Here is a 26,745-nt window from a genome sequence, read left to right as displayed (position 1 = left end):
ATAGTCTGAATCTCATTATCAGCTATGTATATGAAGAATGAATACATGTCTAGAAAATATAGCTTTTAGTAATGTTGTGATCTCTATTAATCGTCTAAAATAGTTATCTTATATGTTTAAGTCGGTTTCAGAAGTTAAATTTGCAATCATTTAGGGGTGGGGGGAAGGATCGGTATAGCTAGAATCTTTCTTTTTAACATGTAAATAGTTATTATGACTGCGAAAATAAAATATGTTATTCTTTTTTATATTTTTAACCATGGATCTCTTCTCCCAATATGTACTTAGATGTCCTCTCTCAAGTATATTGGCAAGCATAAGCTTGAGGGGTTGCTTCGAATGTGGAAAATATTAGTTTCGTGTTTACCTCTAATTAACCATCAAGGCATCGATCAAACGTTATACCATCCAAGAATATCAGGAAAACGTGAAATACTTACTTAACATTATAAATTGTACAATGTTTTACTTGATTGCTTTTATTTTGATCTTCAAAACTCTTTCTGAAGGTTTTGGGAATAATTGCCAATTCGGAAATCTTAACTTTGGGGACTAGAAACGGGCTTGATCCATCTTCGGATACTATTCTGGTTCACTAGCCCAATTCGTAGCCAACACACAAAACTGAGATTTTTCATCCTTTCATTTTTAAGTGAATTTTTTTTTTGGGAAAGATTAATTAAGTATTGAAAATAAAATAAGTTTTAGTTAGTCTTATGTAAAACAATGAAACATGCAAACGAATATCTTAACAGTATCATTTAGTTACATTTTACTGGTTTACATCGTTTAACTTATAAAGAATATGCATTCTGTTTTATAATTATAAAAGTTATTTGATATTTTTCACTTCAATAATAAAAAAAAATCATTCTCTTATACTCTTTAAAGTCAATTTGACTCTTTATATTCTTATATACACTTGGGGTTAAACTAAGAAATTTATACCAAATGGTATTGAAAACTTAAAATAATTAACACTTATTATAAAACATACAAATAATCTTAAAATAACATTCTTTGTGAAACAGGAAGTACAAAACATCTAATATTGAAATTTAACCGTTACCATTTCAACGTAATAGTCATCGTGGATAGGAGAAAGAATCTTGAAAACTTGATTAATATATTCTTCTTCCTATAAGACTAATACACAATGTCAAACTTGGTTGATCAAATCCTAATCTCATTTAAGAGAAGATTAAAACAAGATAATAATAAAAAAAAAAAAGATTAAAACAAGATCATCCCGTAGTACGTACTATCGTTTTTATTATTGTTCAAATCAGAGATTTTTGCTAATTATTTGTACGTAAATGTATGATAAATTTAGAATGAACTAACACTATACAATTACTAATTAGGTCTACTCGAATATTCCCTATGCATATAACATTAATTTAATATGAGAAAAAGCGTTGCTTAATTATATGTTTATGTTCCCATGTTTTGATCTGATCATAATGGTCCTAAAGTAAGTATCAAGAGCTGTTTAGTTTAGGCTTTTGATGACTGCGAAAGGTCGCATAAGATCTTGCTTTTAAGAGGTTAACCCATCCCTATCTATTAATTAATCATATCTTAAAGAAACCCTAATCTGATTCCTGTTCTTTTGGATCTATCATCAGATTATTATTATATATAACCTTACACATACACAGAATCAAATAAATATTTGAATATTACTGAAGATTTGAAATAGATCAAACCGCCTTATCGGGAACGCCACAATGGCCATTATCTATATTCAAGTTTCCCAATGGTACTCTTCCTATTTCATATAAAGTTGTTTTTTTGCTAAAATTCATATAAAGTTGTTAGTAAAGAAAATATTAAAATCCCTCTATTTAATGCTAAATAACTTAATACACATATATTCATTCGATATCATTTAGAACAATGTAGTAGAAACCCACATGGCCAATAGAGCCACATGTTTACATGGTTGGACACAATTTTTATTGAGGTGATGATAGAAAACCATAGGAACCAATATAATTAATATCACAATTGCAGCCAAATTTAACTGTAAAAATCAAGAACTGTTAGAATCTGCATGGATACTCAAAGGGTGCAAATTCCTCAAGGCCACTTCTTCGGAAGCCTTTCTCGCATAAAGTAACATTTCTTTACAACATAGATGCATCGAGTCACATATTAAAATTTATTTTTGATCTTTCAGGACTATATACGTAACGTTCTTTTCTTTTTTTGGGTTTAAATATATATGTAACGTATGCTATTCTTATTGTTATAGATTGGGATTAAATATTTGATAGATGATAAAGATTAAAGATGGTTGTGGCTGCTCATCATGTTTTTTTAAAAAAATTGTTCTTCCTAAATAACCATAACCAAAGGTCCAAAACTAATGAACGATGCGCCAATCTTAGTTACCTTTACTCTTTAGCCACTACAAATAATTTTTTCAGTGGCAAGAAGACATGTATTTAAAAAGAAAAAGTAAAGGCAACTAGTAAAGAACAATATATAGTATACACTTCTACGAGAAGGAGCCCAACGTGCCCAACAAGAGAATACTATATTATGTTTTCTATAGAAATGCTGCAAGTTATGCTCTTCAGATTCCGGCATATTCGTCCCATGAATAAAGTCTATATAACAACAACGTGGCCGACAGACATATACTGATCAGGACGATGATCGAACTTAATATAATTTGTGACATTTCATTTTAAGTGGCTAAAGTTTCCTAGCTAAGAAAATGTACCAATAAAAAGATTGTATTACGATTCTTGTAACAGGGTTTAGTGGAGTCCACCTCAGACAAATTTTAGAACATTGTCTATAAAAAAGCCTGGAAGAGTCAAAACTATGTGGTCGGGTACATTCACTCAAGAAAAATCGCATTAGCTTAATCATTTATAATCTGATCAGATTCAAAAGTTAATACCTTTGATAGTGTGGAAGGTGATCTCACACAATAGACTTTTAGAACAAGCAACATACATATATAAAGAGATACGTAACAGTGATTTTCATTAAATTCACATTTTGTTATAAGATACGTAAACATAAAGTTAAAAAGACATATGATTATAGTACCAGTGAGAAATTACATGGAGTAATAGGATATTTAGTACATTTTGAGAATTTAATTGGGGAAGTAATACATTTACTATTCAAAATTGGCAAAGTAGTACATTTGTGAGATAGAGAATTTGAGAGATAGAAAAAGAAGGAGAAAAAAAATGACAAGGGAGGGCATTTTTTTTTTGTTTTCTGATTTTCGTTTTTTTTTTTGTTTTTTTTTGTTTTTTTTTTTTTATTCTTTTAAATATTCTTACCCCAACATTCTAATAACTAAAAATTCTTGGTTTTGTAATTTTTTTTCAAACTTTTTTTTGATTCACAAAAATCTATGTTTTTTTCTCAATAATTTGATATGCATTTTGCTTAGTATAGTTTAAATATATTTCATAAGTATATATTTTTTTGTACACTTTAGCATATGTACAGACGTATTTGTACAATTTAGTATATGTACAGACGTTTGTGTACACTTGATTAGATGTACAGAGTATATGTACAGACGTATTTGTACAATTTAGTATATGTACAGACGTTTGTGTACACTTGATTAGATGTACAGAGTACCCCGTACAGCTTGCTATATGTACGCATGTATAAAAAATTACACATTTTTATCTGTACAACTACTATGATATATGAATTTATGCATATTTATGTACATATTCGTACACTAATATGTTGTACGGATGTTATTGTGTAATATTTTTATTATTGTACAAATATATGTTTTTACACTTCTGTACATAAAATATGATGTACGAATTATATTATATAATCATTATATAATTATTCTAATAGCATACTTGTAAATAATATGTTTTTTGAGTGCTTAAAGGTCAACCAAATAGTAGCAAATAATGATAATGTACTAGTTTCCTAATTGTAAATAGTGATTGTACTAGTTCTATAATTAAGTTTCAAAAATGTACTACTTCTCCAACACACCCAAATTACATTTATCCTGTGTAGTAGTGATATATAGATCTAGTCTCACTCCAAACATCTATCTATATATATACACTACTCTTTCAATGTCTATAATTTTTCCTTCATTTTAATTAAAAAAAAACACAAAAATTGAAATATACAAAAATTTATGATATTTTTGCATCTTTCGTCTTGGTACGAGTAGAAGAAGACATCGCTGATGAGCTACACCTAAGACTTCCTTTGTTAGAGCATCTTGATCTATCTTCGGAACTCATCCTACTAAAACTGGAATGGCTCGGCCACTCGGAAGGCAATGGACTAACCATAGGCCCATATATCCCGGGGGTGGTCTTAGCCGATGCGACGATGGTGTTGCCCGTGGAGTGGTTAGTCTGTGGTACCCATATTCCTCCGACGACCACGAAATGTTGCGTTTGAGAGTCTCTGTTGTTAGGTGTTGTTTGGCTTGGCCGTCTTGCATGCAGCCTATATTTCTATTTATCATCAAGAAACCAAATAAAACAATGAATTCTCCTTCTGTTTTGATTCTTTCTATATGTAATGTTTTTAACCAAAATGATGAAATATTTGTATATATTATACTTTGAATAATTCTACATAAAATATTTATTTACAAATAAATAAAAACACGAAAAATCAGTAAAATATTTGGTATGAAAATGAAGGATATAACTAGTAATATTCTGTGAAGAAGGTCATTAACAGCTTTTTATACGGACAAGGTTTACTGCACTCTTAAAGATACACGTGCGCATGTGTCTTAATATGGCAAAAACTATAGTTTTATTTCTTTTACCATTTATGGAAATTACTATTTTTTTTTTTCATGTACGTATGAGGTGATTTACTAACCTGTAAATGACTCTTGACTTCATCATTGGTTAACCCATCAACCTTCATTAGCTCTCTTATTTGTTTCGGCGTAGCTACTTTAAAATTTAACCAACCAAACAAAAAAAAAAAAACAAGATTGATACGAATTAGTTAAACTTCTTGAGCAGTATAATTAAAAAAAAAATGATTAGTGAAACGTGTTACTAATTAAAATCAAGAAACTCACCATGAGGACCACCAAGTTGTTTAAGAGCGTTCAAGAATCGTCTGTGTAATTCTTGTGACCAACATCGCCTATTTTTTCTCTGCCCTCTTCCGTGATCACCATTCCTAGTATTCTCCGGTAGTTTGGTGTTATTGTTTTTTCTTTCTTCTCCGCCATTTTTGTTTAACACTTCCACCTGCGACTTCGTATTATCTTGTGAGCACTCCTGAGGAAATAAAAGCTATTAATTATAAACTTCTAAGAAATTTTCTTGTTGCACCATCTTTTTCATACTATCTTTATATTGTTTACATATAGGAAAAAAACTTGCACTTAAGTTATTAGCAACTAGGAAATAAACTTTTTAAATTCAATTGTATAGTTTGCGTTTGTAATCACTTTATTTTTTTTTTTAATCAGCCTGTTATAATTTTGAGGAGTTTCAAAAAAATTTAAACGTAAAAGTTAAAATATATGTAAAATTGAAAGAAAACAAATTGTATCGAAACATGAATTTTTATTTTTGATGTAATTAGATACGATAATTTATTTGTCAACATGATAACTAAAGTCAAAATATGATATTTATGTATCTTCGAAGTATACATATATAGATATCAGATACATTTAAACTTTCAAATTTCACATTATTTAAATGCCTCAAGAACCAAAACCAATTATTAAAATTTTACCTGTCTCTTAGACACAACTGCGTCGGATTGGTTCCAAAGCTGAACAGACTTGAGCCAGTCAGATTTCATGTTCTTGTCACTGAAATCTATGTCGGTCTCGGTTACATGAGAATCATGTTGATGATCATCCTCATCATCATCAACATCTTTATCGTCAACCTCTTCTACGGAGGTCGAAGAGTGTCTGAGAGGTATGAACAGATCCAAGACGCGCCCACATTCTCCGGTGGTCTGCTCCGAGCACTCTGATTGTCCGTACAAGTTCTCTGTCGTCGTCCCTGATATCTCCCTCTTATACGCCTCGATCGCTAGAAATATGTTTCTTAAAAGATTTAGATCTAAAGACTAATCCATAATTATATAGATCTCACAATATCTTAAATGAAATGTAAATGTACATGTGTAAGTGTATGCATAGAGTTACATACCTCGAGTAACGAGCTCTAAGCAAAGAGGAAGCTCGCGTTGGAAGACATTGATCTTGCGACGTTCAACTTCAAGAGCTTCGATGTACTCACGTTTGTGGTTGTGATTCTTGATATTGCTTAAGTTCTTAATCATGGTTGGTTTAAGGGACAACAATACAAATCCAGCTTTGTTTTAGAAATATAAATTAAACTTATAATAAAAAAGTTAGTCAAGAAGAGATGAGGATATGTCTCTTTATAAAGACAACATATATATGGCTAATGGCTCTATAGGGTTTCTCAAGGATCATTATTTTGAGAGAGAGAGAAGTCGGGCCGTCGCATTACAAAGGCGAACCTTCCTTTTGTTTATACAATACGTATATACCTTCACTAATTATTGTAATATTTTATAATGATTGCAAATATTAGAATATGAAGGAGATTTTTTTTTTTTTTTTCCTTTTCTTGTTGTATAGTAGTAAATTGTATGGATCCAGTGGTGAATATTCGCCGATGTGAATCCAAATTTATAAGTAGGAACTTCATAATATCAATTTGGGTGTATCATCAGGGTGGATTCTCACATATATATGTATAGTTAAAACGTGTATAACAACATTCCCAAAAAAACAACAGAAATCGAAATTTTCGAAGACTATGAAGTATAAACATTGTTTTCACATACAAACTCCTTTCTCCATCTACTCTTCGACAAGTTTGATTATTTCATTTGTAACATTTGGTACGTGGGAACATAATATGCAAAATCCTAAATAAGCTGGCATAAAAACCTAAACGTGCATGAGATCTTTTTGTTCTATAAATATTAATTTCATCTACACAAATTCTATATATATAAAACGTTGAAAATACATTTGCAATATTCCCAAATATGAAAAGCCAAATGTCTCTTCGTAGACAGCCGAAACATGGGAGAAGAAAAGCCATTAAAAAAAAAAAACCATGTTATATACTTGTTAAAATGTCATAGGACCTTGAGACTTTGTTGAATTCGTTATAGCCTTATCCATAAATACACATATTAGTTTTTATGTGTGCATATCCACATTAATATGAATATCAATATTTTATGTCTTTTGACCAGTAATTTTGATTATGTCAAGACTACTAAAACCAAAAATGCGAATGTATCTTTCCAGTATAATGGCCTGCCTATGCTCTTTCCCAATCAAAGATATATACTTTCTCTATTTTATAAAGAATGTCATTTTAACACATTTCACACAAATTAAGAAAACATTAAAATATAAATATATATCCTTATTTAATAAATGATTAATGGTTTAATTAATTATAGATTAAGGATAAAATTTGGAAATCTAATGTAAAAAAATGCATTGAAAATGTAGAATGACACTTTTTGTGTAACAATTTTTTTTCTTTAAAATGACACTAGTACTCTTTCTGAAACAGAGGGAATACTATTTAATAGTATAAGATCAATTTATATGCTACTAGTCGGTTGCCCGCGCTACGCGCGGGAGTTTATTACATTGTTTATGAGTATTTAGTTCGTATTTTATTTTCTACTTAAATTTTTCACTATACTATACTTTTTTTTAACTTAGATTATGTTTGTATAGAAAACCTATTGAGTTTTAGCTTCATTAGTTGTTGAAAAATTAAGTGTGTATAGTATAAGGTGAAGTGTGAGTGTAAACGGAAGTGCGGTGGAGAATCATTGAGAAACTCATAAACATGTGCTATTAGGGTTTTTACCAGATATAGATATAGATGTTAATATTGTGGGCCTTTTTAATATGTTGGCCCGAAATTTGAAAATGATTTGTGGGTTTCGGGTGGATTGTTGTATTTTTTATTGTTTATATTATCTCTTTATATATTGTCGTAAGTTTTTTTTGTTTTACATTTTTTTTTGGATTTGACGTAATTTATATCTCGTTATGATCATTTTTATACTATTATATATTTGTTTCTGATTTTATGTTTTATATATTTTTCGTTTTTTCATATGGAACAATTTTTAAATTTAACATATTAGTATAATTTAATTTATATTTGGTTTATTTCATTTAATATTGTTTATTTATTTTAATTTTAAATTTTATTAAATATAGTTAACTTTTTGTTTTGTTTATTAGTTTAACATATGTGTTGTATTGGAAAATATTAGTTAAATTCATATTGGAAACCTTTAAATAATTTTTTGGTTTTTTTACCTTTTTATATGTTTTTTTAAATGATAATTCATGTTTCGTTCCTACCTATCTCATTTATGTTGGAAAATTTTGTGAGACATAAATTAGATAGATTTATATACTCAAAATTTCTTACTTTTTGTTCTATTCCCGTTAAATCTCATTATAATTTAGGTTTAAATTGTTTAAATATAATAGAATTTTTTGTCATATTATTTTTAATTGATATATATATATATATATTTTAAACACTTCAAAACTATAATCTATTATTTATATATTTGTTAGTATAATCGATAATTAGTAAGTTTTTTATAACTTTTTAATCAATTATCATTTTTAGTTTTATAATGTATAATATAAGAAAAGACTTTTCATATTCTTTTTTGGAAAACTTATTTACATAGGTCTAAATCTTAAAATTATATGATAAAATGATATAATTAATTTTAAAATTAAATAATAAAATGAGGTGGATGATGATTAGGATGATGATGTGGCTTAAGGAGAAGAGAGAAAAAGATAACTTTATATATATAGATGCTGTTGTTTTATCCATATTATTTGAAATTGTATATGGACTTAAATGTGATTAAGAGCTCTAATAGCTGTCAACTTTAATGATATAGAAAAAAAACTGTCATCTCTATAGAAATTAGTGTTGTAATGAGCTGATTTGTTCGGGTTATGTTTTTGAATAATTGACCTAAACGATAACCATAACCATCCGTATTAGCCTAGGGGCGATATGCACATTTTGATTTTCATTTTCAATATATCTATAAAAAAAATTGTCAAACACTCAACATATATATTTTGGCAAAATTTTCGTTTCTAAAGTTAGTATTTTATTTTTCTTGAATATATATATATATAGCCAAATTCAGGGTTCAACATCTAATTATTAATTTTTATGAAAGTAAATATTATTTATATTCTTTTTTTTGACCAAATAATATTATTTATATTCTAAAGTATATAGATAGTTGTCTGCCTTAGTGGAAATTTTGGTCGTCTTCAGAAATCAAATCTGTGATTAACGGGCTTATCTGTTTTGATCAGATTGAAATGTGAGTTTTTAATTTAATAAATTAGTTGGCAAGTAGAGTTTAGAGATGTACTATATTACTGTTGGATCATATAATTGTCCCCTCGGAGTCTGAAAAGGCCATATTCTCACATACACTGACCTAGCTAGGCCAACAATAAAAGACGCCTTAATGCTGTATTATCTATTGAACCCAATAAGCATAATATGAATGGCCTTATGTATGTTTCTTACTTGGGCTCTATCTATATACCAACTAAATGTGTTTCTCTCGTATTGATTACTAATATCAATGAAAACATTAAGGCTATCACAAAATTGGTTGTCGACCTATGGACTTCATCTTGGCCACAACTCGTGATTCCCTTGTTCACGAACTGACATATATAAACTACAGAAACTAGGTGACAATATTCAAATGTCGCCAACCTGTACGATCTTACCAAAAGCATAGAAAATATACCGGATTGTTTGAAAATGTACCAAAACATAGAATATATATCAAAATTATCGAAATAACTGGAATTTAAACCCAAAAAAAAACTTTATAAATGGTGTTTTGTTTTCAATTTGAAATCCATAATTTTTACATGAACCGTTTCAAGATTTTATCACTTTTAAACCAAACTTCGAATTTTCGCTAATTTTGGCAAGAATTTTCATAAACCGAAGAAATCGAATTTTCAAACAAAACTATAGACCGATTGGCCTAGTAGGTGGATTACTTATTTTAGTTTCCAATTTTAGTGCCAACAGCAAAAAGCGTTAAAGGGTTGGTTAACGCAATTAACACCAAAATTGTAAGCAAACAAAATCTAGCATTAACTCCACTACCATAAGTTCATAACTGTCTAAATATGTTAAGTAGTGTACTACTAGCATTTTAAACCGTGAGATCTATTCTTCATTTAATTTTAAAAAAAAAAGATTATAGTTTTTCTTTTTAAAATTTTCAAGTTTTTCATGATTCATAGCTTAGCTTCAAGTCAATATTAATTTTAAATATATAGATATTAAAAGAGAGAAAATTAAAAAAAATAAGAGTTCTAAAAATAAATATGAACTTTGATGAATAGATGATTAAATTTATGTGAATAATATCAAAACTATACTTAGATGTAATCATGTAAAACGTTTACTCTGAAACGAGTACCACTTCCACGTTGTAATTTGTGTAAACTAAAAGACCAGTCGTATACGTAAAGAAAAGAACAAAGTCAAGTCTAAATAAATATTTTATTTCCACAACACAGCATTTACTAAAACTCATACAACTCATCAAAAGATTCGATTACAAAACCAAACCTTATTAAAAAAAAAAGATGTAATAATCAAACCCACGACAAAAACACATTAATTAGTAAAGTTTCTTATGGTTGCTCCAGGCTCCGTCGCCTTAGCTTCCGGCGACGGTTTCACATCCTTCGACGGCGTAACAGCCGTTCCCGTTAGCTCCAAAGGCAAATCCTTAGCCAACCCTTTAAGGTAAAAAGTGTAGAACAGTTTCGTCGGGTACACAAGCTGTTGAAGCTTAACTTGCCCGTACGCACCTTCAAAGATTCCAGAGCCACCAGTGACGGCTAAGAACGTGTCCTGGTAAGTCAAGTACTGTCCTTGTACGGACAAGTGACCATAGTCACCGAAGTAGAAGCTGTAATTAGCTTCGAATCTGTCGCCGCTCTTTTCAGGAACGTGTTGGATCAAGACGCAGAGTCCTGCGGTGATCCCGACGCGTTTCTTGAGATCTCCGGTGTAGAGTTTGTTTGTGAATGGTACAAGATCTCCGAGACAGAGCTCTGTTGGTTTCTTACCGAGTTTTAGAACTGCTGGACTGTTTCTGTCTCCTTCGTTTAGCTCGTACACGTTCAGTTCTTGGATCTTACCTGAATCAAGAACTCGAATTTTATGAATTGGGTATTTGAATTTGACCTTAAAGTTTTGTTTTTTAATACCAAATTGATCTTTGATTTGTCGGAATGTATGAATTTACAGAAGAAAAACGTCAAATCTTTGAATTGGGTATTTGATTTTGAGCTTAAAGTTCGATCCTTTACACAAAATTTGATCTTGATTTGTCGAAATATATGAAGTGTAGTTAGATTAATTGATCATTTTGAATAGTGGGCTAATGTAAAGGATCAGTCTTTAATATGAGAATTATGGTTATAGTTTACTTACTTGGTCTGGAGGTTTCAGTCTTCTTTCCCCAGTTCCAGAAGAAAGCACGAGTAACGTTGAGGTTCTTGGTAGTAGATCTCGATCGGGAGAAGAAATCTGGACCGTTGGATGAGATTCCAAGGTTTTGGAAAGATCTTGAGAAACCCACAAGAGAGCTGCGGTTCAAGTGATGGTTACGAGAGAGATTGTTGAGAGTTGTCATAGAGATGGATTCAAGAGACATAGCAGCAGAAGAAGAAGCCATTGATCAAGAAGACTTTTGGATACTTTTGATATGATAGAAGTATAAAGGCTTTGGTTCTTTGTGGTTGTTGAGTTAAAGTAATGAGTCTTAAGGCTACGGATGTGTATTTATATTTGACGATGGTGAAGTTACACGTGCGTGTATATTTGAAACAGTGTTTTTCTAACGAAAGATGCTTTGTGAAGTTTCCCACTCGGTTTCGATGATGGTCTAAAAGCGTACGCTAGAGAATTTTAATGTGTTTGTTTAATTGACTTAAAAAAAAAGCGTGTTATAATAATGTTAAGGAGTACGAGATCTCACAGTAATGTGAATATACTAAATAGTCAAAAGATAAACATGAGTAGATATGTTTTCAAACTTTTATCGATCAGCATGTTTTAGTGAAGATAAATAAGGTGGTCGGTTGTGTCTATTTCCTATGTGTACACTTTAAATAGTTCTATGATCACGAACAAAATCAAATTGATTTTGAAGTTCTTTGTGCATTCGTGAAACATGGAGTTTACTAATCCAAAATATATTAATGTGTACTTCATAATACAAATAGTTTAAATTTTTATTTTCTTTGGTGTTTCTTTGTTGCCCTCTTGAAAGGCTATGTTCTAGGTGTATCCTATTGAAACAAGGTTAGAGAATTCTCAAACTAAAACTCGCCAGCTTGCTAACCTTTTAGTGCAAATTAACTGCATCAATACCCACTGATGCGTTAGAGCCATTTCCACTATTTAAAACAATTTGACCATTTTATGATCAGGACGTCTTTATTTTTTTTTAAGTCTTTTTTGACCATATTTCATTTAATAAAAATAAGAAAAAGGAAATTCAAGATATGAACAACTTAATATGTGAGAATTTCTTTCAAAGAAAATCAAAATATGAATCCTTATATATGAGAATTTGGAAGAAAATAATCCACATTTCCCTTGACTGGTTACACCTCTGCCCACCTCACTTGAACCAGACTTGGATGTGCTTCCCAGAGCTTCTACTTTTTCTCTAAATAATTTGCTTTTGCCGAGCTGAAATAGAAATACTTTCAAATTGATGATGTAGGTGTATAAGCTATTTTAGAGATGGTTTATTCATCTTTTAAGAAGCATTAGGCTCTTAACAAATTTTAAAGCTAAAATATATTAATAAATTGTTTTTATATAAGAATCGTTCTTAACATTTTATAGACCATCAATAATGATGTCTTAGTCCCCCTTGTTTTTGAAGGTATAGACTTCAAACAATACTATGATGTTTATCAAAAAAAACAATACTATGATTGAAAAACTAGGATACTAAAAAATCGAGGGTCCAGGAGTTTTCTAAAACGTGGTGGATCCTAATTTCATATCATCATGACATCATGTATAGATTTTTTTGTTTTGTTTAATCAGCAACCTGTTTAAATTAGTGTTTGATGGAGAGAACTCATAATCATCGTCAACTATTTGTGGAAACAAGAGTGTGACATGTGTGGATCAACTTTGCCATCCCATCTTTTTCTATCAATGTCATCCATAAATTTTGCCATACAATTTCTTATGATTATTTTATATGCGGCGACAAAAAAGAAGAAAAAAATCAAGAAGATATTTTATTCCCCACAATGATTCGATGAATACAAGAAACAATAACATAAAGATTAGTTTCATGAATTAATTAGTAAAGTTACTTATAACTCCGCTAGGCTTCAGCGCCTTAGCTTCTGGCGCAGGCTTCACGTCTTTAGACGGCGTAACTGGAGTTCCGGTGAGCTCCTCAGGCAAATCATTAGCCAACCCTTTAAGGTAAAAAGTGTAGAACAGTTTCGTCGGGTACACAAGCTGTTGAAGCTTGACCTGTCCGTACGCGCCTTCGAAGATCCCTGTACCACCAGTGATGGCCAAGAACGAGTCCTCGTAAGTCAAGTACGGTCCTTGTACGGACAAGTGGCCGTAGTCTCCGAAGTAGAAGCTGTAAGTGGCTTCGAATCTGTCACCGTTCTTCTCGGGAACGTGTTCGATCACCACGCAGAGACCAGCCGTGATGCCAACACGCTTCTTGAGATCGCCGGTGTAGAGTTTGTTTGTGAATGGGACTAGGTCGCCGAGACCGAACATTAGGCTCATTGCGTTTTTAAGAATCTTTGGGCTGTGTCTATCTAACTCGTTGAGTTCGTACACGCTTAGTTCTTGAACTTTACCTGAAAACAAATAAAAACAAAACTCAAGTTTAGAATTAGGTTCTTGATTTTTGAGGTATGGTGTCATTACTTAAGTGATCAAGTTTTGGTTTTAAGCTAAAACTTACTTGGTCTGGAGTTTTCAATATTGCCGTTCTGGGAAAGAGCTCGAGTAGGAGTAAGGTTCTTCTTGGGAGTGAAACTTGATCGAGAGGAGAAATCTTGACCGTTAGATAAGATACCAAGATTCTGAAAGGATTTAGAGAAACCAAGAAGAGAGCTACGATGAAACTGACGATTACATGAAAGATTGTTAAGATGTGTCATAGACACAGATTGGAGAGACATAGCAGATGATGAAGCCATTGATAAGAAAAATACTTAAAAGAAGAAACTTTTTGACTTGATTGGTTTAATGGTGTTAAATGAAGAAGAGATGGGACTTATATTACTTTATGTGGTTTCTATGGAATGTATCCATATGTGTATATTTATAGATAAGACATATTGGGAGAATAGTGATGATTGATGAAGTACAGCAACACGTGCGTAAATTACCAAAAATGGTCTGTAACTAGAAAGATTCTTTCGAGTCAATTTGGATTTGGTTTCCATGGTCGGAAGGTCGTCTAAGCTTTTGGGGTCTAAGTTTGAATTCTTATTATTTTTGGCCGGCCGCAGACTACAAAAAGAACAATGAAAAACGTGCGTCATATAAATCATACCAATTTATACCTAAGATTTATATTTATTTTTTTAAATTGATTTAATTTTTTTAATTACTAGTGAAGAATATAGAGCTTATATTTTAATTTAAATGTGTTTGTTAACTTTAAAAAATCATGATGATTCATTAATAATAAATGGAAAAACAAAAACTAAGTGATTATTAAATGGGAAAATATCATAAAAATCCCGAACTTTCAAATTTGGGACGATTTAATCCTGAGCTTTAAAGAAGTCATTTTAATCACGAAGTTTTGTTGATTTTTCCGTAAAATAGTTAAGTTTTGTTGACTTCACTTATTTAAGCATGACATTTAATTTTTGTTAAAAACTTGAAGATATGGTTAACTATATGTGAGATGCTTCAGTTTAGCCTAAATGACCATGTTTCTTAGACGACAAAACGACGTTGGAAGTCGTTTTCTTCCTCCATGGGTCCGTGCTATGGCAACAATTCAACAAGAAGTAACGAGAATTTGTGGATTTTTCTAGGGTTAAGGAGTTAGATTTGTGAATTATGAATCGATTTTAGAATATAGTTTCTTCAGTTTGTTAAATGACTTCGTTTTGTGGTTTGAAACGAAAGCAACTCACGGATAGTTAACCCCGTCTTTGCAATTTTAAGAGAAACTAAACGTCGTGTTTAAATTGGCTAAGTCAACAAAACTTAGCTATTTTAAGGAAAATCAATAAAATTTTGTGATTAAAATAACTTTTTTAAAGTTCGGGATTAAATCGTTCCAAATTTGAAAGTTCGGGATTTTTATGAAATTTTTCCCATTACTAAATATGTTATTTTGCATTTTCAAAACTTGAAAAGTAACCAGTCTTGATATAATGAATTCGTCGTTCTTGACTAATTTAGATGAAAATCTACAATCTTGTTCTAAAATTGTTGATGATACATGTTATCTACAACCAATTCGTCGCACTAGTAACAAAATATACCCATGCTAATTAACTTGGAAGACCATTGGATTCAAACGAATATATTGGCGATATATTATTGCCATCTAACATCGAGTTGGACTAGTGGATCATTTCCACCGCATATATGGAAGATGCGTCAAGATAAGAATTCATTGTCTCATTGATAAGAAAACAAATAATAATAATTATTATTATTTTTTTTTTTTTTGTTAAAAGGCATTCACGAAAACAAAGAAATTGGCTCCACAGTAATGGAAGATATTTGTAAGTAAATAATCTAGATGATAAAATTGCCAACAAATATAAACTAACATTATGGAGGATTAGTTTGATTGTTCATGGAACTTGGTTTTTGCTCATAATCAAGAAAAACTTATCTAATATATGGAAATCACGAGACTGCGCAATAAGCCATAGTGAAAACCATGCATGGAGTTAGTGGGTAAATATCAAAATGGATGATTGTTTGAACATATGTATAATGACCAATTTAAAATTAGTCGTTAAAAATTAATCACATAAAACATAAAGTACTAAGTTACTAACTGAATATTTTTTTCACAAAATAAAGATATTTTTTAGACATTGTTTTCCTAGTTTTCACTAAAAGTATACACTTTATTTATTTTTGATTAAATTTGAAGGTCTTTGAATGAGCCTGCTTATATGGTTTCTACTACAAATTGTTATATGCAACTTAGTTAGCGTCCAAATTACATAGATACATGCAACTTATTCCCTAAATGTCATCATCAAAGATTCGATTACGTTGGTCCCCAAACTTCGATCTCTGAGTCTTTTGCAATTAATTTTTACAATAATTGTTTTCGACAACGATCTTTTTTTTTTTTTTTGTTTACGCAAGTACAAGAATATATATTTGTCATAGAAAAATATCATCATACATAAACGAGATTAATTAGTATAATTGCTTATAACTCCGCTAGGCTCCAACGCCTTAGCTTCCGGCGCCGGCTTCACATCTTTAGTCGGAGGAACTGGTGTTCCGGTAAGCTCCGCCGGCAAATCATTAGCCAATCCTTTAAGGTAAAAAGTGTAGAACAGTTTCGTCGGGTACACAAGCTGCTGAAGCTTAACTTGCCCGTACGCACCTTCGAAGACCCCAGAGCCACCAGTGATGGCCAAGAACGAGTCCTCGTACGTCAAGTACGGTCCTTGTACAGCTAAGTGGCCATAGTCTCCGAAGTAGAAGCTGTAGGTAGCTTCGAATCTATCACCATTCTTCTCGGGGACATGTTCAATCACCACGCAGAGACCGGCGGTGATTCCTACACGTTTCTTGAGATCTCCGGTGTAGAGTTTGTTGGTGAATGGGACAAGATCTCCGAGACCGAACATTAAGCTGAAGGCGTTTTTAAGAATTTTGGGGCTGTGTCTATCTAATTCGTTCAGCTCGTATACGCTCAGTTCTTGAATTTTACCTAAAATTATCACAAGGAGAAAACAAAATTAATATGTGAATAGGGTACATGAATATAATGAGATAGAAGATCATGTTTTAGAAAACTTACTTGGTCTAGAGTCTTGGGAGATAGCTTGAGTTGGAGTTAGTTTCTTCTTGGGAGTGAAACTTGATCGAGAGGAGAAATTTAGACCGTTGGATGAGACTCCAAGATTTTGGGAGGATTTAGAGAAACCAAGAAGAGAGCTTCGTTGAGATTGCTTATTGCAAGAGAGATTGTTGAGAGTTGTCATAGAGATAGATTGGAGAGACATAACAGAGGAAGCCATTGATCAAAGAAGACTTTTTAAGACTTTGGTGTTTTTTTTCTTTTTTAGGCTGTTTTATAAGATATTGGACTTTGGTTTATGTGATGAATGAGTTGAGTTATACGAAATGTTTATGTTTATTTATAGATAAGAGATTGGATGAATGGTGATGATTGATGAAATAGCACATGTGCGTAAATTCTCCAAAGATTCTTTTGGAGAATTTGGATTTTGGTTTTAATTGGTCGGCTAGTGCCAAGTGGTATATCAGAAGTTTCGATGGGTCTAAAGTTAAGTACATTTCTGGCCGGTTCCTAAAACTACAAAATGAAAAATGGAAAACGTGCGGCTAGTGAAGCTTTGAATCGTTATTTCTAACTAGATTTTTTTCACACAATAATATATATATACTTCTTACTAAACTTGATATTGTTTAGTTTTTTGTTAGATGAAATGAACTTGCTCCTCTATTATTATGCTTAAGTTACTGTTTCGATTCTAAATTTTTAGAGTTTATTTTATTTATTTTTCTAATCACAATTGTAGTCGAGAAATTTATGATAGTGTTGTTCATATTTACTGTCTCTGTTTCACTAAAAAGTGTCACTTTGACATAATGCACACAAATTAATAAAACAATGAATTATACATATATGTCCCTATTTAATGTGTTTAATAATTTAATTAATTTTAGATTAAGAGTAAAATTAGTAAAATTTGTGTTAAAAATGCATTGAAAATCTAAAGTGATACTCTTTGTGAAACAAAATTAAAATTCTAGTTCTTTGTTAAACATAGAGAGTATTTATTTTCACAACAGTTACAATCTAACACTTAAGTATATCTTCACTCTATCACGTTTTGCTTTTTCTTATTTTGAGATGTTAATTTTGTGATAATACTTAACTATTTTTTTTTTAAATAGTGTATAAATATTAGAGAGTTGTAGTTTTACTTGAAAAAAAATACTCTTTAACGTATCTTAAATGGTTAACAAAAAAAAAAACGTATCTTAAATATTTTGGTCCAGTCAGCTTTTGATCTAGTTAATGAAATCTCAAATTTGTTTTCTCTTTTGATTATGTTAGAAAGTTGTAGTTCTACTTGAAAATAAGTCTTTCCAGTAAATTATGCTACATAAGTTACATATCATATTTTTTTTTAACAGCTTACATGTCATTTTTTATATATTTTGTGAGTAACATATTTTAAATATTTTAAATATATACATTAAATTTTTTTAAAATGTTGTTGGACACATTAGATGGAGAGATAACTCTCTAATTATATATATATATAGATTATTTAGTATTTACATCTTCTATTAAATAAACAAGAATGTAAAATTAAATATAATTAATAGTTTGAGATGAAGGGAGGAGAGAACATGTCAAAACAACTCTGAGAAGTAATATCAGTCATCTTGATGATACTACCATCGTCAAGCTTGTACACTTTAAGAACTTCCCTCTGGTCCGTCGCTCCATCATAATAAGGGAAGTAGACAGAGTTCTTCAAACATCCATGGTACTCAGAGGCTACGACAGTAAAACAACTGGACCAAGCAACAATGAGTGCCTTGTCTCCCAAGGAATTAACATAAACCCATTTTGTCAAATCCTTGTCCATCTTATTAACTATAAAACCAAAGGTACTCTTTTTAAATTAATCTTTAAAATGATGAACAACGCATAGATCTCCACAATATTCGACGAGCCTCGTCTCTATGCTACTATCATATATATAGTCGTGGAATATATTTGGAGGTGTCTGTCGAGCAATGCTAAGTTGTGATAAATCAATACACCAAATTGTTCCGTATATGTCAACGGCATAGATATGTCCCATGTGATGTATAATGTCCGAGAAATCTACGCAACATTGGTTTTTAATTGTGTTCCAACTTCTACTTCCTTCTCTAGTATTGCAGCACCATATTGTCTTATCTATGTCGACTGCAAAAAACATACTGTCAAGGAAAACAAATCTAGAGAATATTAATGATGGCTCACACTCAATCTTGAAAGATTGGAAAATCTCTGAAACCCCAACGTTCAAAAGGTCTAGGGTTTGGTGGGAACGGGTGATGCTCTTGTCGGAGAGAGGACACAAGAGATTAATCTTCTTACGATATTTGGAAGCTTGTCTGGTTTGGATTAGCCATCCTTTGTTAGGACATGAAGAAGAAGAAGAAGGGAGAGTTATACGGAAGTAAGTTGTGGGAAAGAGAGCAACCTCTGTTTCCTTGGTGGAGGTAAGAAGGTCTTGGTCAAAGCGAAACTGAAGACGCTCTTTAGACATCGCAACCGCAGAACGCCATGATTTACAAACGCTACGGATACGGAGGACGTCGATGTTGGAGGAATAACGATTTGCAATTAGATCAAGGAGATCATCAGGTAAATGAGACCACTGATCAGTTCTATCCATCTTTTTAATCTATCCACGCAGTTCTCTCTTGTTGTTGTTATCGCTTGTCAGAAAAGAACAACAACTTCAAAACAAAGCTCTTAAGATTGAAACTTCAAAATATATATGCAAGATTTCCTCCAAACTCATGATACGAAAAACTGATATATGGCATCATCACTCTTTATAATGTGTGAGATCGAGATATGTACTTATATCTTGATTTTATATAATTTAAAGAAAAAAATAAATATAAATTTAAATTAAAGCCTTAATAAGTTACAGAATATTCTAGAATTAATAAGATATTTTGTTAATATTAATTGCTTACAGTAAATTGTTAATTAATTTCTAAACAAATAAAGTAAGGTTTCTTCCAAACTCATATTCTTAGAAACATTTATGTGACATATGTCTACTTTCATTTGATCATAATACTATTATTTAGTTTTTAACAAACAAAAAAACTATTATTTAGTTTCATAATTATATTTAACTAAACATATCATCATTTTTAAATTCATATATTTTAATCCTAATTTTATATTATTTAAAGAAAGGGAAAAAAATTACTTTACTCTAAAATAAGATATAGAAGATTTTAATATTAATTAAAACAGTTTGTTAATGTCATCTTTTAAAATGTTAATGGTTTGAAGTTTGAACTAACTTGTTAATAACTTTTTAGATAATAAAGTAAGTTTTTTTCTAAAAGTATTATTAAACCAAACACAACTAACCACTATGTACTTTATAAATATAGTAAAACTTATAATAAACTGATCAAATGTATACATTTTACTATAAGATCATGCACATCTTCTTACCTAGTTAATTAATTGATTTGTATGATGTATAAGATGAAACCGGAGACAGAAAGAAAAAGTTAGATATTGTTCATGAAATGGTTAATGATGTAACTTCTTGATATAGTTCATGAAATGGTTAGAATTTCTGAACCAGTTGTGGTAATAAGAATCGTATGCTCAAACTGTGCGGCCGGACCACCATCTGCTGTCACAGTTAACAACACATCTCATCCTTCTCGTAGAAACTTTGAATCAATCTTGTGTCCCACGTTTCCACCATAAGAAAAATTGGAATCATTCTACTCTGAGCAGATAAAGAGAGACCATCTCTGTCCACGAGACTCTCGTTCTTGCTTCATTCCGACTCAATAAGTTATTATAAGTCATGACCATCTCAGTCCACGAGACTCTCGTTCTTGCTTCATTCCGACTCATAGGTTTAGTCTAGGTTGTCTCTTTAATCTGCTGCTTGAATTGCTTCGATTGTTCTCGGATTCGTTGCTTGGTCTGGTTTTTTTGTGGTAGTTAGTATCGGTGGTCTCATTGTTTGCATTGGAAGTCTTTGTTTTCGCCTTCTCTCTTGTCGTTCTGCTTTGATGCAACATTAATGCTCTGTCTTGGTGCAACACCAATGCTCTGTAGGACTGATGAAGCACCAGCCACGGGTTCGACGTCCTTACATGTGACTGTGAACACGTAACAAAAGACTTATTATGCATTAGGAAATGACAATATTGAACTGATATTATTTTTTGAAAATAGAGGTAGGTAATAAGATTATCAGTTGTTTATGAGAGTTTGCAGAAGAGCATACTCATAACAACGAAAGGAACATGAGATTTTGTTCTATCTAGACTTATTTACTTTACTGCTTATGATGAACTTCTTAGTTGCAAGGATCTAAATACTTGGTTGGCACAAGTACAAGGTCGTTTTTCTTGTTGACGGTGAGTCCAGGAGCTTCTTCTATGTCGATATCCTCGACCACCATGCCATCTGGTAACTTCCAGTCAAAATGATACAAAAGATTTGCAAGGCCAAACTCCACCATTGTTGTCCCCATATAAATTGCAGGACAGATTCTCCTGCCGCCCCCAAATGGTAACAGCTCAAAGTTTTGTCCTTTAAAATCAATGTTATTATCCATAAACCTCTCTGGGAGAAACACTTCAGGGTCTTTCCAGGTCTCGGGATCACGCCCGATAGCCCAAACATTCACATGAAGCCGAGTCTTGACAGGAATCGTGTAGCCGTCGATCTGAATTTTAGACGTGACTTCTCTTGGGACTAGGAGAGGTGCTGTAGGATGTAGCCTCCATGTTTCTTTGATCACCATTTTCAGGTAATGGAACTGTTCTATTTCATCCATGCTGATTATTGCTTTTTTCCCCATTTGGGTTCTGATTTCACTTTGAACTTTTTTCATCACTCGTGGATTCCTCGCAAGTTCTGTCATTGCCCATGTCATTGTTATTGCAGAAGTATCTATTCCCGCGAGAAGAACGTCCTGTCATTTAAAACATATCAGAACCTCAAGTACTATGACATAAAGGGATTGCTAAAACTTTTTTTGAAGTTACCATCAAGATTGCTTTGATATGGTTTCTTGTGAGTTTATCATTTCCAAGAAGTGCTTCTTCTTTCTCAAACCTTAAGAGCAAGTCCACAAAATCTTCACTCCCTTGTTTATTTCCCTGTTTATGCAGATCAAACATTTGTTCATAGAACAAATTGAGATCTCGCTTGCTTCTCTCTCTCCGGCTTTGCAAACCCGTCAACCAATCGATGATCCATCCGACATACGGAATAAAATCTGAGGCAGAAAAGCTTCCTAACATCTCGAGTGCTTCATGGACTATTTTATTGAATCTTTCACTGTTGAGCACAGTTCCCTCAAAACTCACACCAAACGCTGCCCTGCATACTACACTTACAGTTAAAGCAAGACACTTCTTGTTCAAGTTAACCGTAGTCTTCTGAGAAGCTGATTTCGCAATTGAATCGATCAGTTTCTTGACCTCCTCGTCCTTAATTGGTTGAATCGAGTGAACTTGTTTAGTACTAAAGAGTTCTTGAACACAGAGCTTCCTTACTTCTTTCCAGTAATCATCATAAGGAGAGAAAGCAATGTCCAAATAGTTGTAAGAAAGCTCTCTTGGCCCTAAAGAATGATCAAGATTCGAGATTCAAGATTATTCAAGATTCAAAATTAATGGTGTTTGTTGAATCCTACCTACGAAACAGAGAAACAGAAATAGAAACTTGAGTACCTGTCAAGCTTGGACGGGTACAACAATGGAGGTCATGAACTTTGAGAACTTGTCTTGCTGTTTCAGCAGAAGAAACTATGACTGTTGGGACTCTTCCAAGCTTCAAATGCATCACAGGACCATACTTCTTTGAGAGTTTCCATAGAGACTGGTGTGGTAGTTCTCCGAGCTGGTGTAAGTTTCCGATGACCGGAAAGCCAGGAGGAGACGGTAATTGCCCATGTTTCTTCTTGTGGTTGAAAACAGCGAGAAGAATACAGATGAGGAAGAGAAGTGAGAAAAGCCAAATGTTAACCATTTCGGATTTGATATAGGGAAAGCTTTACAAATGTATAAAGAGAAGCTCCTTGCTGTCTTCAGTTATCTTCTTACTTTAATACTTTCATTATTAAAAGTATTTATTTTTTATTTTTCTTTGTAAAACCAAATAATTTTCTTGTTAGAGTAAACTCGTAAAACCATCCTCATTGCTAGTATCTTAGGGGATTAGCAATGATCTTATCCCCTAACATACTAGCAATGAGGATGCCCTAGTCAACCACAACTAGACCAAAAAGGTAGGAACACAAGATTTTGATTTATTTAGTACAATATGTGTTGTATTGTATTTTGTAATCTCAAGAGAAAAAGACATAGTTTACGTGATTAATGATTTAACTGCCTCACAGGAACAAGCACAAGCTCATTTTTCTTGCTTGTTTTACTATAAGATCATGCACATCTTCTTACATAGTTAATTAATTGATTTGTATTTGTAAGATGAAACGGGAGAAAGAAAGAAAAAGTTAGATATAGGTGCTGTTCGTTTCTTCATCCAGCAGATTCATCTAGGTGGAGATGAAAACTGATGTTCGTTTAAGCCAATTTTTCGGAACAGTTAGATGGTGCAGTTAAATGAGTTTTATAAAACTCATCCAAAAAAGGCTGAAAATTCGGCTGAGCCGAGACGGAGCAGCTGGCTTGAGCCGGTTCAGCCAATATCGCAAAAACCCTAAAATACCCTTGTATAATTAATCATATTGCCTTTTCTTCTTCTAGCCTCCAGAGAACAACAACGAAGAATAGGGTTTTCCTTAGACTCTCTCCTCTTTCAAGCTCTCGCCGGATCAAGCTCTCGTCGGAGCAATCTCTCGCGGCGCCGGATCAATCCCTCACCGGATCGATCTCTTACCGGAGTATAGGTTTACAAACCCCCTTCTCTCTCTCTCTCCATCCCTATCTCTCTGTCTCTCTTGCTTTCTCTCTTTATCTCTCTGGTTTCTCTCGCTCCCTCTCTTTATCTTGCAGTAAGAAGAAGGATTTGTTCTTGGGTTTACTCTAAAATGGTTATTTTGAAGTAATAAGTTGTAGATATTAGTTGGTTTTGATTCATTTGAAAACGAGATTAGAAAACTAGTTTAGAACTAGTCTCAAGCTTCTCTCCGTTGTTATGTTTGATTCATTTTTGATTCATTTGAAAACTAGTCTCAAGCTTCTCTCTGTTGTTATGTTTATGTCAAAATGTGAAACAATGTTGTATTTAAGTCTTGTGATGATGATGGTTTGTGATTACTCGTATGCTTGTGATGATTATGTTACTCGTATATGCTTGTGATGATGGCTTGCTGGTCATGTCCTTGTGTTTTTGGCTAGTTTCTGCTTCATGTTTATAGCTTCTGTTTTGATGTCTCTGAATCTTATGCATGAATATCACTTTTTCATGGTTGTTGATGTGTTTGCTCGATCTTTTTGTGGAATCTAGGGTTGTTCTTATGGCTTGTTAATGTAGTGTATCTAGTGTTACTAGCTATATGATTTGTGTTGTGTGTTTTCTTAGATTCTTTTACCCGTTTACATACCCATTTACACTTGAGCTACTACTTTGACCTTGTAGCCTGCCACAATAAAGATGCTTAATATTTAGAAATTCAGCAGTGGAATCGTTTCTTTTTGCTCTTTGTTATATTATACAGCGGCATGGATTTTATTGTGTTGTGATAAAACTGTATCTAAAAAATACCATAATTGCAAAGTTCAATTATGCACAAAAGTTATGTATGCCAATACCTTTTTTATACTTGTTTTGGTTGGATTAGTTAGTTGGTATTATTCTGTTTTTGTGTTTCGTTGCCGTTTATGGGCTGTTCCTTTGTGTTCATGTTTAACACGATGGTGTCTTTGTCAAAGACAGCCATGATTGTATATGATGATGACTTGTGATTACTTTAATGTTTGGTTTTGTTGAGGGTGCAAAGGAGGCACATGATTAAAACTTATTGTTTTCCATGGTTCATGCTTATAATGTTGTCGTAGATATTCTCATGGTTATGGTTTTTCATGGTTTACTCTCTTTCTCATTTAAGGAATTTGCTTACCTTAGTGATTTTTTAATTGTGTAGGACATATAATTTCTTCAAGGCACCTCTTCATTGCAACAATGACAACTGTCCATGGCTCTGATGTGAGTATCTTCCCCTCTAAACTCATATTTTATTGAATGCATTTTGGGTTTCTGTAGTTTAGATTTTTTACCAAAAGTTATGTTTGTATATCAACTAAGAGTCTTGCATGGAGTGATGAGCAAACCCGTTTCTATCTCCAACTAAGAATTGATGAGAAGCTTAAAGGAAACATAAGAAAACATGTTGTGAATGATGCTGGGAGACAATCAATCATTGATAAGTTTTATGAAGCGTATGGGGAAAGACATCCATGGAGAAAATTTGGGATCAAATTTACTACTTGCAAGAAACAGTATGAGAGTTTTAGAAAACTGACTCACAACAGAACTGGACTTGGTTGGCATTCAAATGGGAGCATAAACATGTCTGAGGACTGGTGGAACGACCGATGTAAGGTATGTAGATTCTATTATGGTTTCCAAAAGTCAGTTTTAACTTCTTCTATGATTTCTAAGTCTTTGTTTGTTTTTTTCATTGTTTTGTTTTCAGGAGTGGCCTGGAGCTAGGAAAATTAAAGATAAACCAGTAGCAAATGTTGACTTGATGGAAAGAGTTTTTGGTACAGTTCATATCAGTGGGGCTGAAGGTTGGACTGCGCAGCAAGGTGAAGAGTATTTGGACACAATGCATTTGAATCAAAATGATGATCCTGTTGTTGAGGAATCAAGGCAAATCCCTCTTACTCAAAATGTTGATCTTGATGATGCTGAATCATGGCAAATCCCTCCTACTCAAAGCAATGTTGGTAATGGACTCTCATCTTCAAGTAAGTCAAGGGCTGGTAGAAAAAGATCAAGGTCTGTACAATCAAGAGAAGTTGTAGCAGAAGTGTTGAGGGATAGTGCTCAGTCACGGGATAAGATTCTTGCCCACAAGAACCAACTAATAGAGAGTCACCCTGAGTTGAGTTGTTGTCAGCTTCGAGCTATGGAGGTTCTACACTCGCTGCCTGCTATAAGGATGTGGTCTCCTTTATATAAAGCATCAATTCAACATCTCAAGAAAGATATTTCCAATCGTCAAACGTTTTTATATTACAAAGATGATGAGAACAAAATTCTCTACTTGGAGTTTGCAACTGGTCAAAGCAGGGATGCATGAGTTCACAACTAGATATTCTAATGTTTGGGTCACAACTAGTGTCTTATGTCTTATGTTTTTCTAAACTCTAGTGTCTTTCAATATGTATGAGATCTTATTATATGTATTAGAAGTATTTTTCTTTGGTTTACTTATCAGAATTTTAATGTTTTGGTAACCGTTAATGTTGGTCACAGGTCTTTCACTATTAACCTGGATATTAACGTGGAACTGACGAAGCATTCCTTGAAGGATCTAATCAAGTTCATTCAAGTTTAAACTCAAGTCAAATTATGCAGGTATATACTATTCATTTATTACGGTTCAAGGACTTTAGTTTATAGCTTATGTTCTGGTTCTATGACTTCAGTTCTAAAACAGATTTTGAACTGATTTGT

General features: G+C 32.4%; 8 protein-coding genes across 10 annotated transcripts in view; 1 reads left to right on the top strand and 7 right to left on the bottom strand.

The window, feature by feature from the left end:
* Window positions 1-3,971: 3,971 nt before the first annotated feature.
* On the bottom strand, window positions 3,972-6,360 carry LOC17885879 (transcription factor HHO1). 2 transcript variants are annotated; one of them, XM_006292674.2, is made up of 5 exons: window positions 6,165-6,360; window positions 5,737-6,044; window positions 5,066-5,270; window positions 4,858-4,934; window positions 3,972-4,478 (listed from the first exon to the last, which is right to left on the bottom strand). In XM_006292674.2, the coding sequence occupies exons 1-5, from the start codon at window positions 6,295-6,297 to the stop codon at window positions 4,149-4,151; spliced, it is 1,053 nt and encodes a 350-aa protein (XP_006292736.1). In that variant the 5' UTR covers window positions 6,298-6,360; the 3' UTR covers window positions 3,972-4,148. The 2 variants fall into 2 exon arrangements, with proteins under 2 accessions (XP_006292736.1, XP_023638807.1); XM_023783039.1 differs by having other exon boundaries at window positions 4,858-4,931.
* Window positions 6,361-10,591: 4,231 nt separating this feature from the next.
* LOC17885278 (allene oxide cyclase 3, chloroplastic) lies at window positions 10,592-11,969 on the bottom strand. Its single transcript, XM_006292706.2, has 2 exons — window positions 11,553-11,969; window positions 10,592-11,257 (listed from the first exon to the last, which is right to left on the bottom strand). The coding sequence occupies exons 1-2, from the start codon at window positions 11,794-11,796 to the stop codon at window positions 10,728-10,730; spliced, it is 774 nt and encodes a 257-aa protein (XP_006292768.1). The 5' UTR covers window positions 11,797-11,969; the 3' UTR covers window positions 10,592-10,727.
* A 1,392-nt stretch (window positions 11,970-13,361) lies between these two features.
* Window positions 13,362-14,397, bottom strand: LOC17885022 (allene oxide cyclase 2, chloroplastic). Its single transcript, XM_006291659.2, has 2 exons — window positions 14,080-14,397; window positions 13,362-13,972 (listed from the first exon to the last, which is right to left on the bottom strand). The coding sequence occupies exons 1-2, from the start codon at window positions 14,315-14,317 to the stop codon at window positions 13,446-13,448; spliced, it is 765 nt and encodes a 254-aa protein (XP_006291721.1). The 5' UTR covers window positions 14,318-14,397; the 3' UTR covers window positions 13,362-13,445.
* Window positions 14,398-16,401: 2,004 nt separating this feature from the next.
* On the bottom strand, window positions 16,402-17,439 carry LOC17885176 (allene oxide cyclase 2, chloroplastic). The gene is made up of 2 exons (XM_006291683.2): window positions 17,140-17,439; window positions 16,402-17,049 (listed from the first exon to the last, which is right to left on the bottom strand). Exons 1-2 carry the CDS (start codon window positions 17,357-17,359, stop codon window positions 16,523-16,525), a joined length of 747 nt encoding a protein of 248 aa, XP_006291745.1. The 5' UTR covers window positions 17,360-17,439; the 3' UTR covers window positions 16,402-16,522.
* Window positions 17,440-18,694: 1,255 nt separating this feature from the next.
* LOC17887081 (putative F-box protein At3g25750) lies at window positions 18,695-19,842 on the bottom strand. Its single transcript, XM_023783445.1, is given in 1 exon segment — window positions 18,695-19,842. A coding segment is annotated over 1 exon segment (1,074 nt). The 5' UTR covers window positions 19,769-19,842.
* Window positions 19,843-20,494: 652 nt separating this feature from the next.
* On the bottom strand, window positions 20,495-23,155 carry LOC17884903 (cytochrome P450 71B35). The gene is made up of 4 exons (XM_006290893.2): window positions 22,827-23,155; window positions 22,137-22,717; window positions 21,421-22,063; window positions 20,495-21,242 (listed from the first exon to the last, which is right to left on the bottom strand). The coding sequence occupies exons 1-3, from the start codon at window positions 23,122-23,124 to the stop codon at window positions 21,443-21,445; spliced, it is 1,500 nt and encodes a 499-aa protein (XP_006290955.1). The 5' UTR covers window positions 23,125-23,155; the 3' UTR covers window positions 20,495-21,242; window positions 21,421-21,442.
* The window catches only part of LOC17885608 (methionine aminopeptidase 1C, chloroplastic/mitochondrial), a 9,390-nt gene continuing 3,139 nt past the window's right edge, over window positions 20,495-26,745 (bottom strand). The window contains exon 11 of one of the 2 annotated variants that reach the window (XM_023782342.1): window positions 20,495-20,755. In XM_023782342.1, coding sequence (XP_023638110.1) covers window positions 20,682-20,755 — 74 coding nt within the window. In that variant the 3' untranslated portion in view covers window positions 20,495-20,681. The remainder of the gene's footprint in view (window positions 20,756-26,745) is intronic. The other variant, XM_023782341.1, reaches the window with a different exon arrangement.
* On the top strand, window positions 23,664-26,502 carry LOC17887457. The gene is made up of 5 exons (XM_023783540.1): window positions 23,664-23,715; window positions 23,801-24,007; window positions 25,205-25,266; window positions 25,366-25,662; window positions 25,757-26,502. The coding sequence occupies exons 1-5, from the start codon at window positions 23,664-23,666 to the stop codon at window positions 26,366-26,368; spliced, it is 1,230 nt and encodes a 409-aa protein (XP_023639308.1). The 3' UTR covers window positions 26,369-26,502.

The sequence above is a fragment of the Capsella rubella genome, unplaced genomic scaffold (genome assembly GCF_000375325.1).
Source record: "Capsella rubella cultivar Monte Gargano unplaced genomic scaffold, Caprub1_0 scaffold_5, whole genome shotgun sequence".
Taxonomy (NCBI): domain Eukaryota; kingdom Viridiplantae; phylum Streptophyta; class Magnoliopsida; order Brassicales; family Brassicaceae; genus Capsella; species Capsella rubella.
The sequence above is the reverse complement of the archived record's forward strand: the minus strand, read 5'-3'. Positions and strand labels throughout refer to the sequence as shown.

Coding starts and splice junctions, on each gene's coding strand:
- LOC17885879 (XM_006292674.2), bottom strand. CDS start 6,297: ATGATTAAGAACTTAAGCAATATCAAGAATCACAACCACAAACGTGAG. Junction 5,271..5,736: donor CAGTTGTGTCTAAGAGACAG/GTAAAATTTTAA, acceptor TTATTTCCTCAG/GAGTGCTCACAAGATAATAC. Junction 4,935..5,065: donor ACAACTTGGTGGTCCTCATG/GTGAGTTTCTTG, acceptor TAAATTTTAAAG/TAGCTACGCCGAAACAAATA.
- LOC17885278 (XM_006292706.2), bottom strand. CDS start 11,796: ATGGCTTCTTCTTCTGCTGCTATGTCTCTTGAATCCATCTCTATGACA. Junction 11,258..11,552: donor GACTGAAACCTCCAGACCAA/GTAAGTAAACTA, acceptor TTCTTGATTCAG/GTAAGATCCAAGAACTGAAC.
- LOC17885022 (XM_006291659.2), bottom strand. CDS start 14,317: ATGGCTTCATCATCTGCTATGTCTCTCCAATCTGTGTCTATGACACAT. Junction 13,973..14,079: donor TATTGAAAACTCCAGACCAA/GTAAGTTTTAGC, acceptor ATTTGTTTTCAG/GTAAAGTTCAAGAACTAAGC.
- LOC17885176 (XM_006291683.2), bottom strand. CDS start 17,359: ATGGCTTCCTCTGTTATGTCTCTCCAATCTATCTCTATGACAACTCTC. Junction 17,050..17,139: donor CTCCCAAGACTCTAGACCAA/GTAAGTTTTCTA, acceptor TGATAATTTTAG/GTAAAATTCAAGAACTGAGC.
- LOC17884903 (XM_006290893.2), bottom strand. CDS start 23,124: ATGGTTAACATTTGGCTTTTCTCACTTCTCTTCCTCATCTGTATTCTT. Junction 22,718..22,826: donor TACCCGTCCAAGCTTGACAG/GTACTCAAGTTT, acceptor ATCATTCTTTAG/GGCCAAGAGAGCTTTCTTAC. Junction 22,064..22,136: donor ATATCAAAGCAATCTTGATG/GTAACTTCAAAA, acceptor TTTAAATGACAG/GACGTTCTTCTCGCGGGAAT.
- LOC17887457 (XM_023783540.1), top strand. CDS start 23,664: ATGAAAACTGATGTTCGTTTAAGCCAATTTTTCGGAACAGTTAGATGG. Junction 23,716..23,800: donor CGGAACAGTTAGATGGTGCA/GTTAAATGAGTT, acceptor GAGCCGGTTCAG/CCAATATCGCAAAAACCCTA. Junction 25,663..25,756: donor GGTGGAACGACCGATGTAAG/GTATGTAGATTC, acceptor TTTTGTTTTCAG/GAGTGGCCTGGAGCTAGGAA.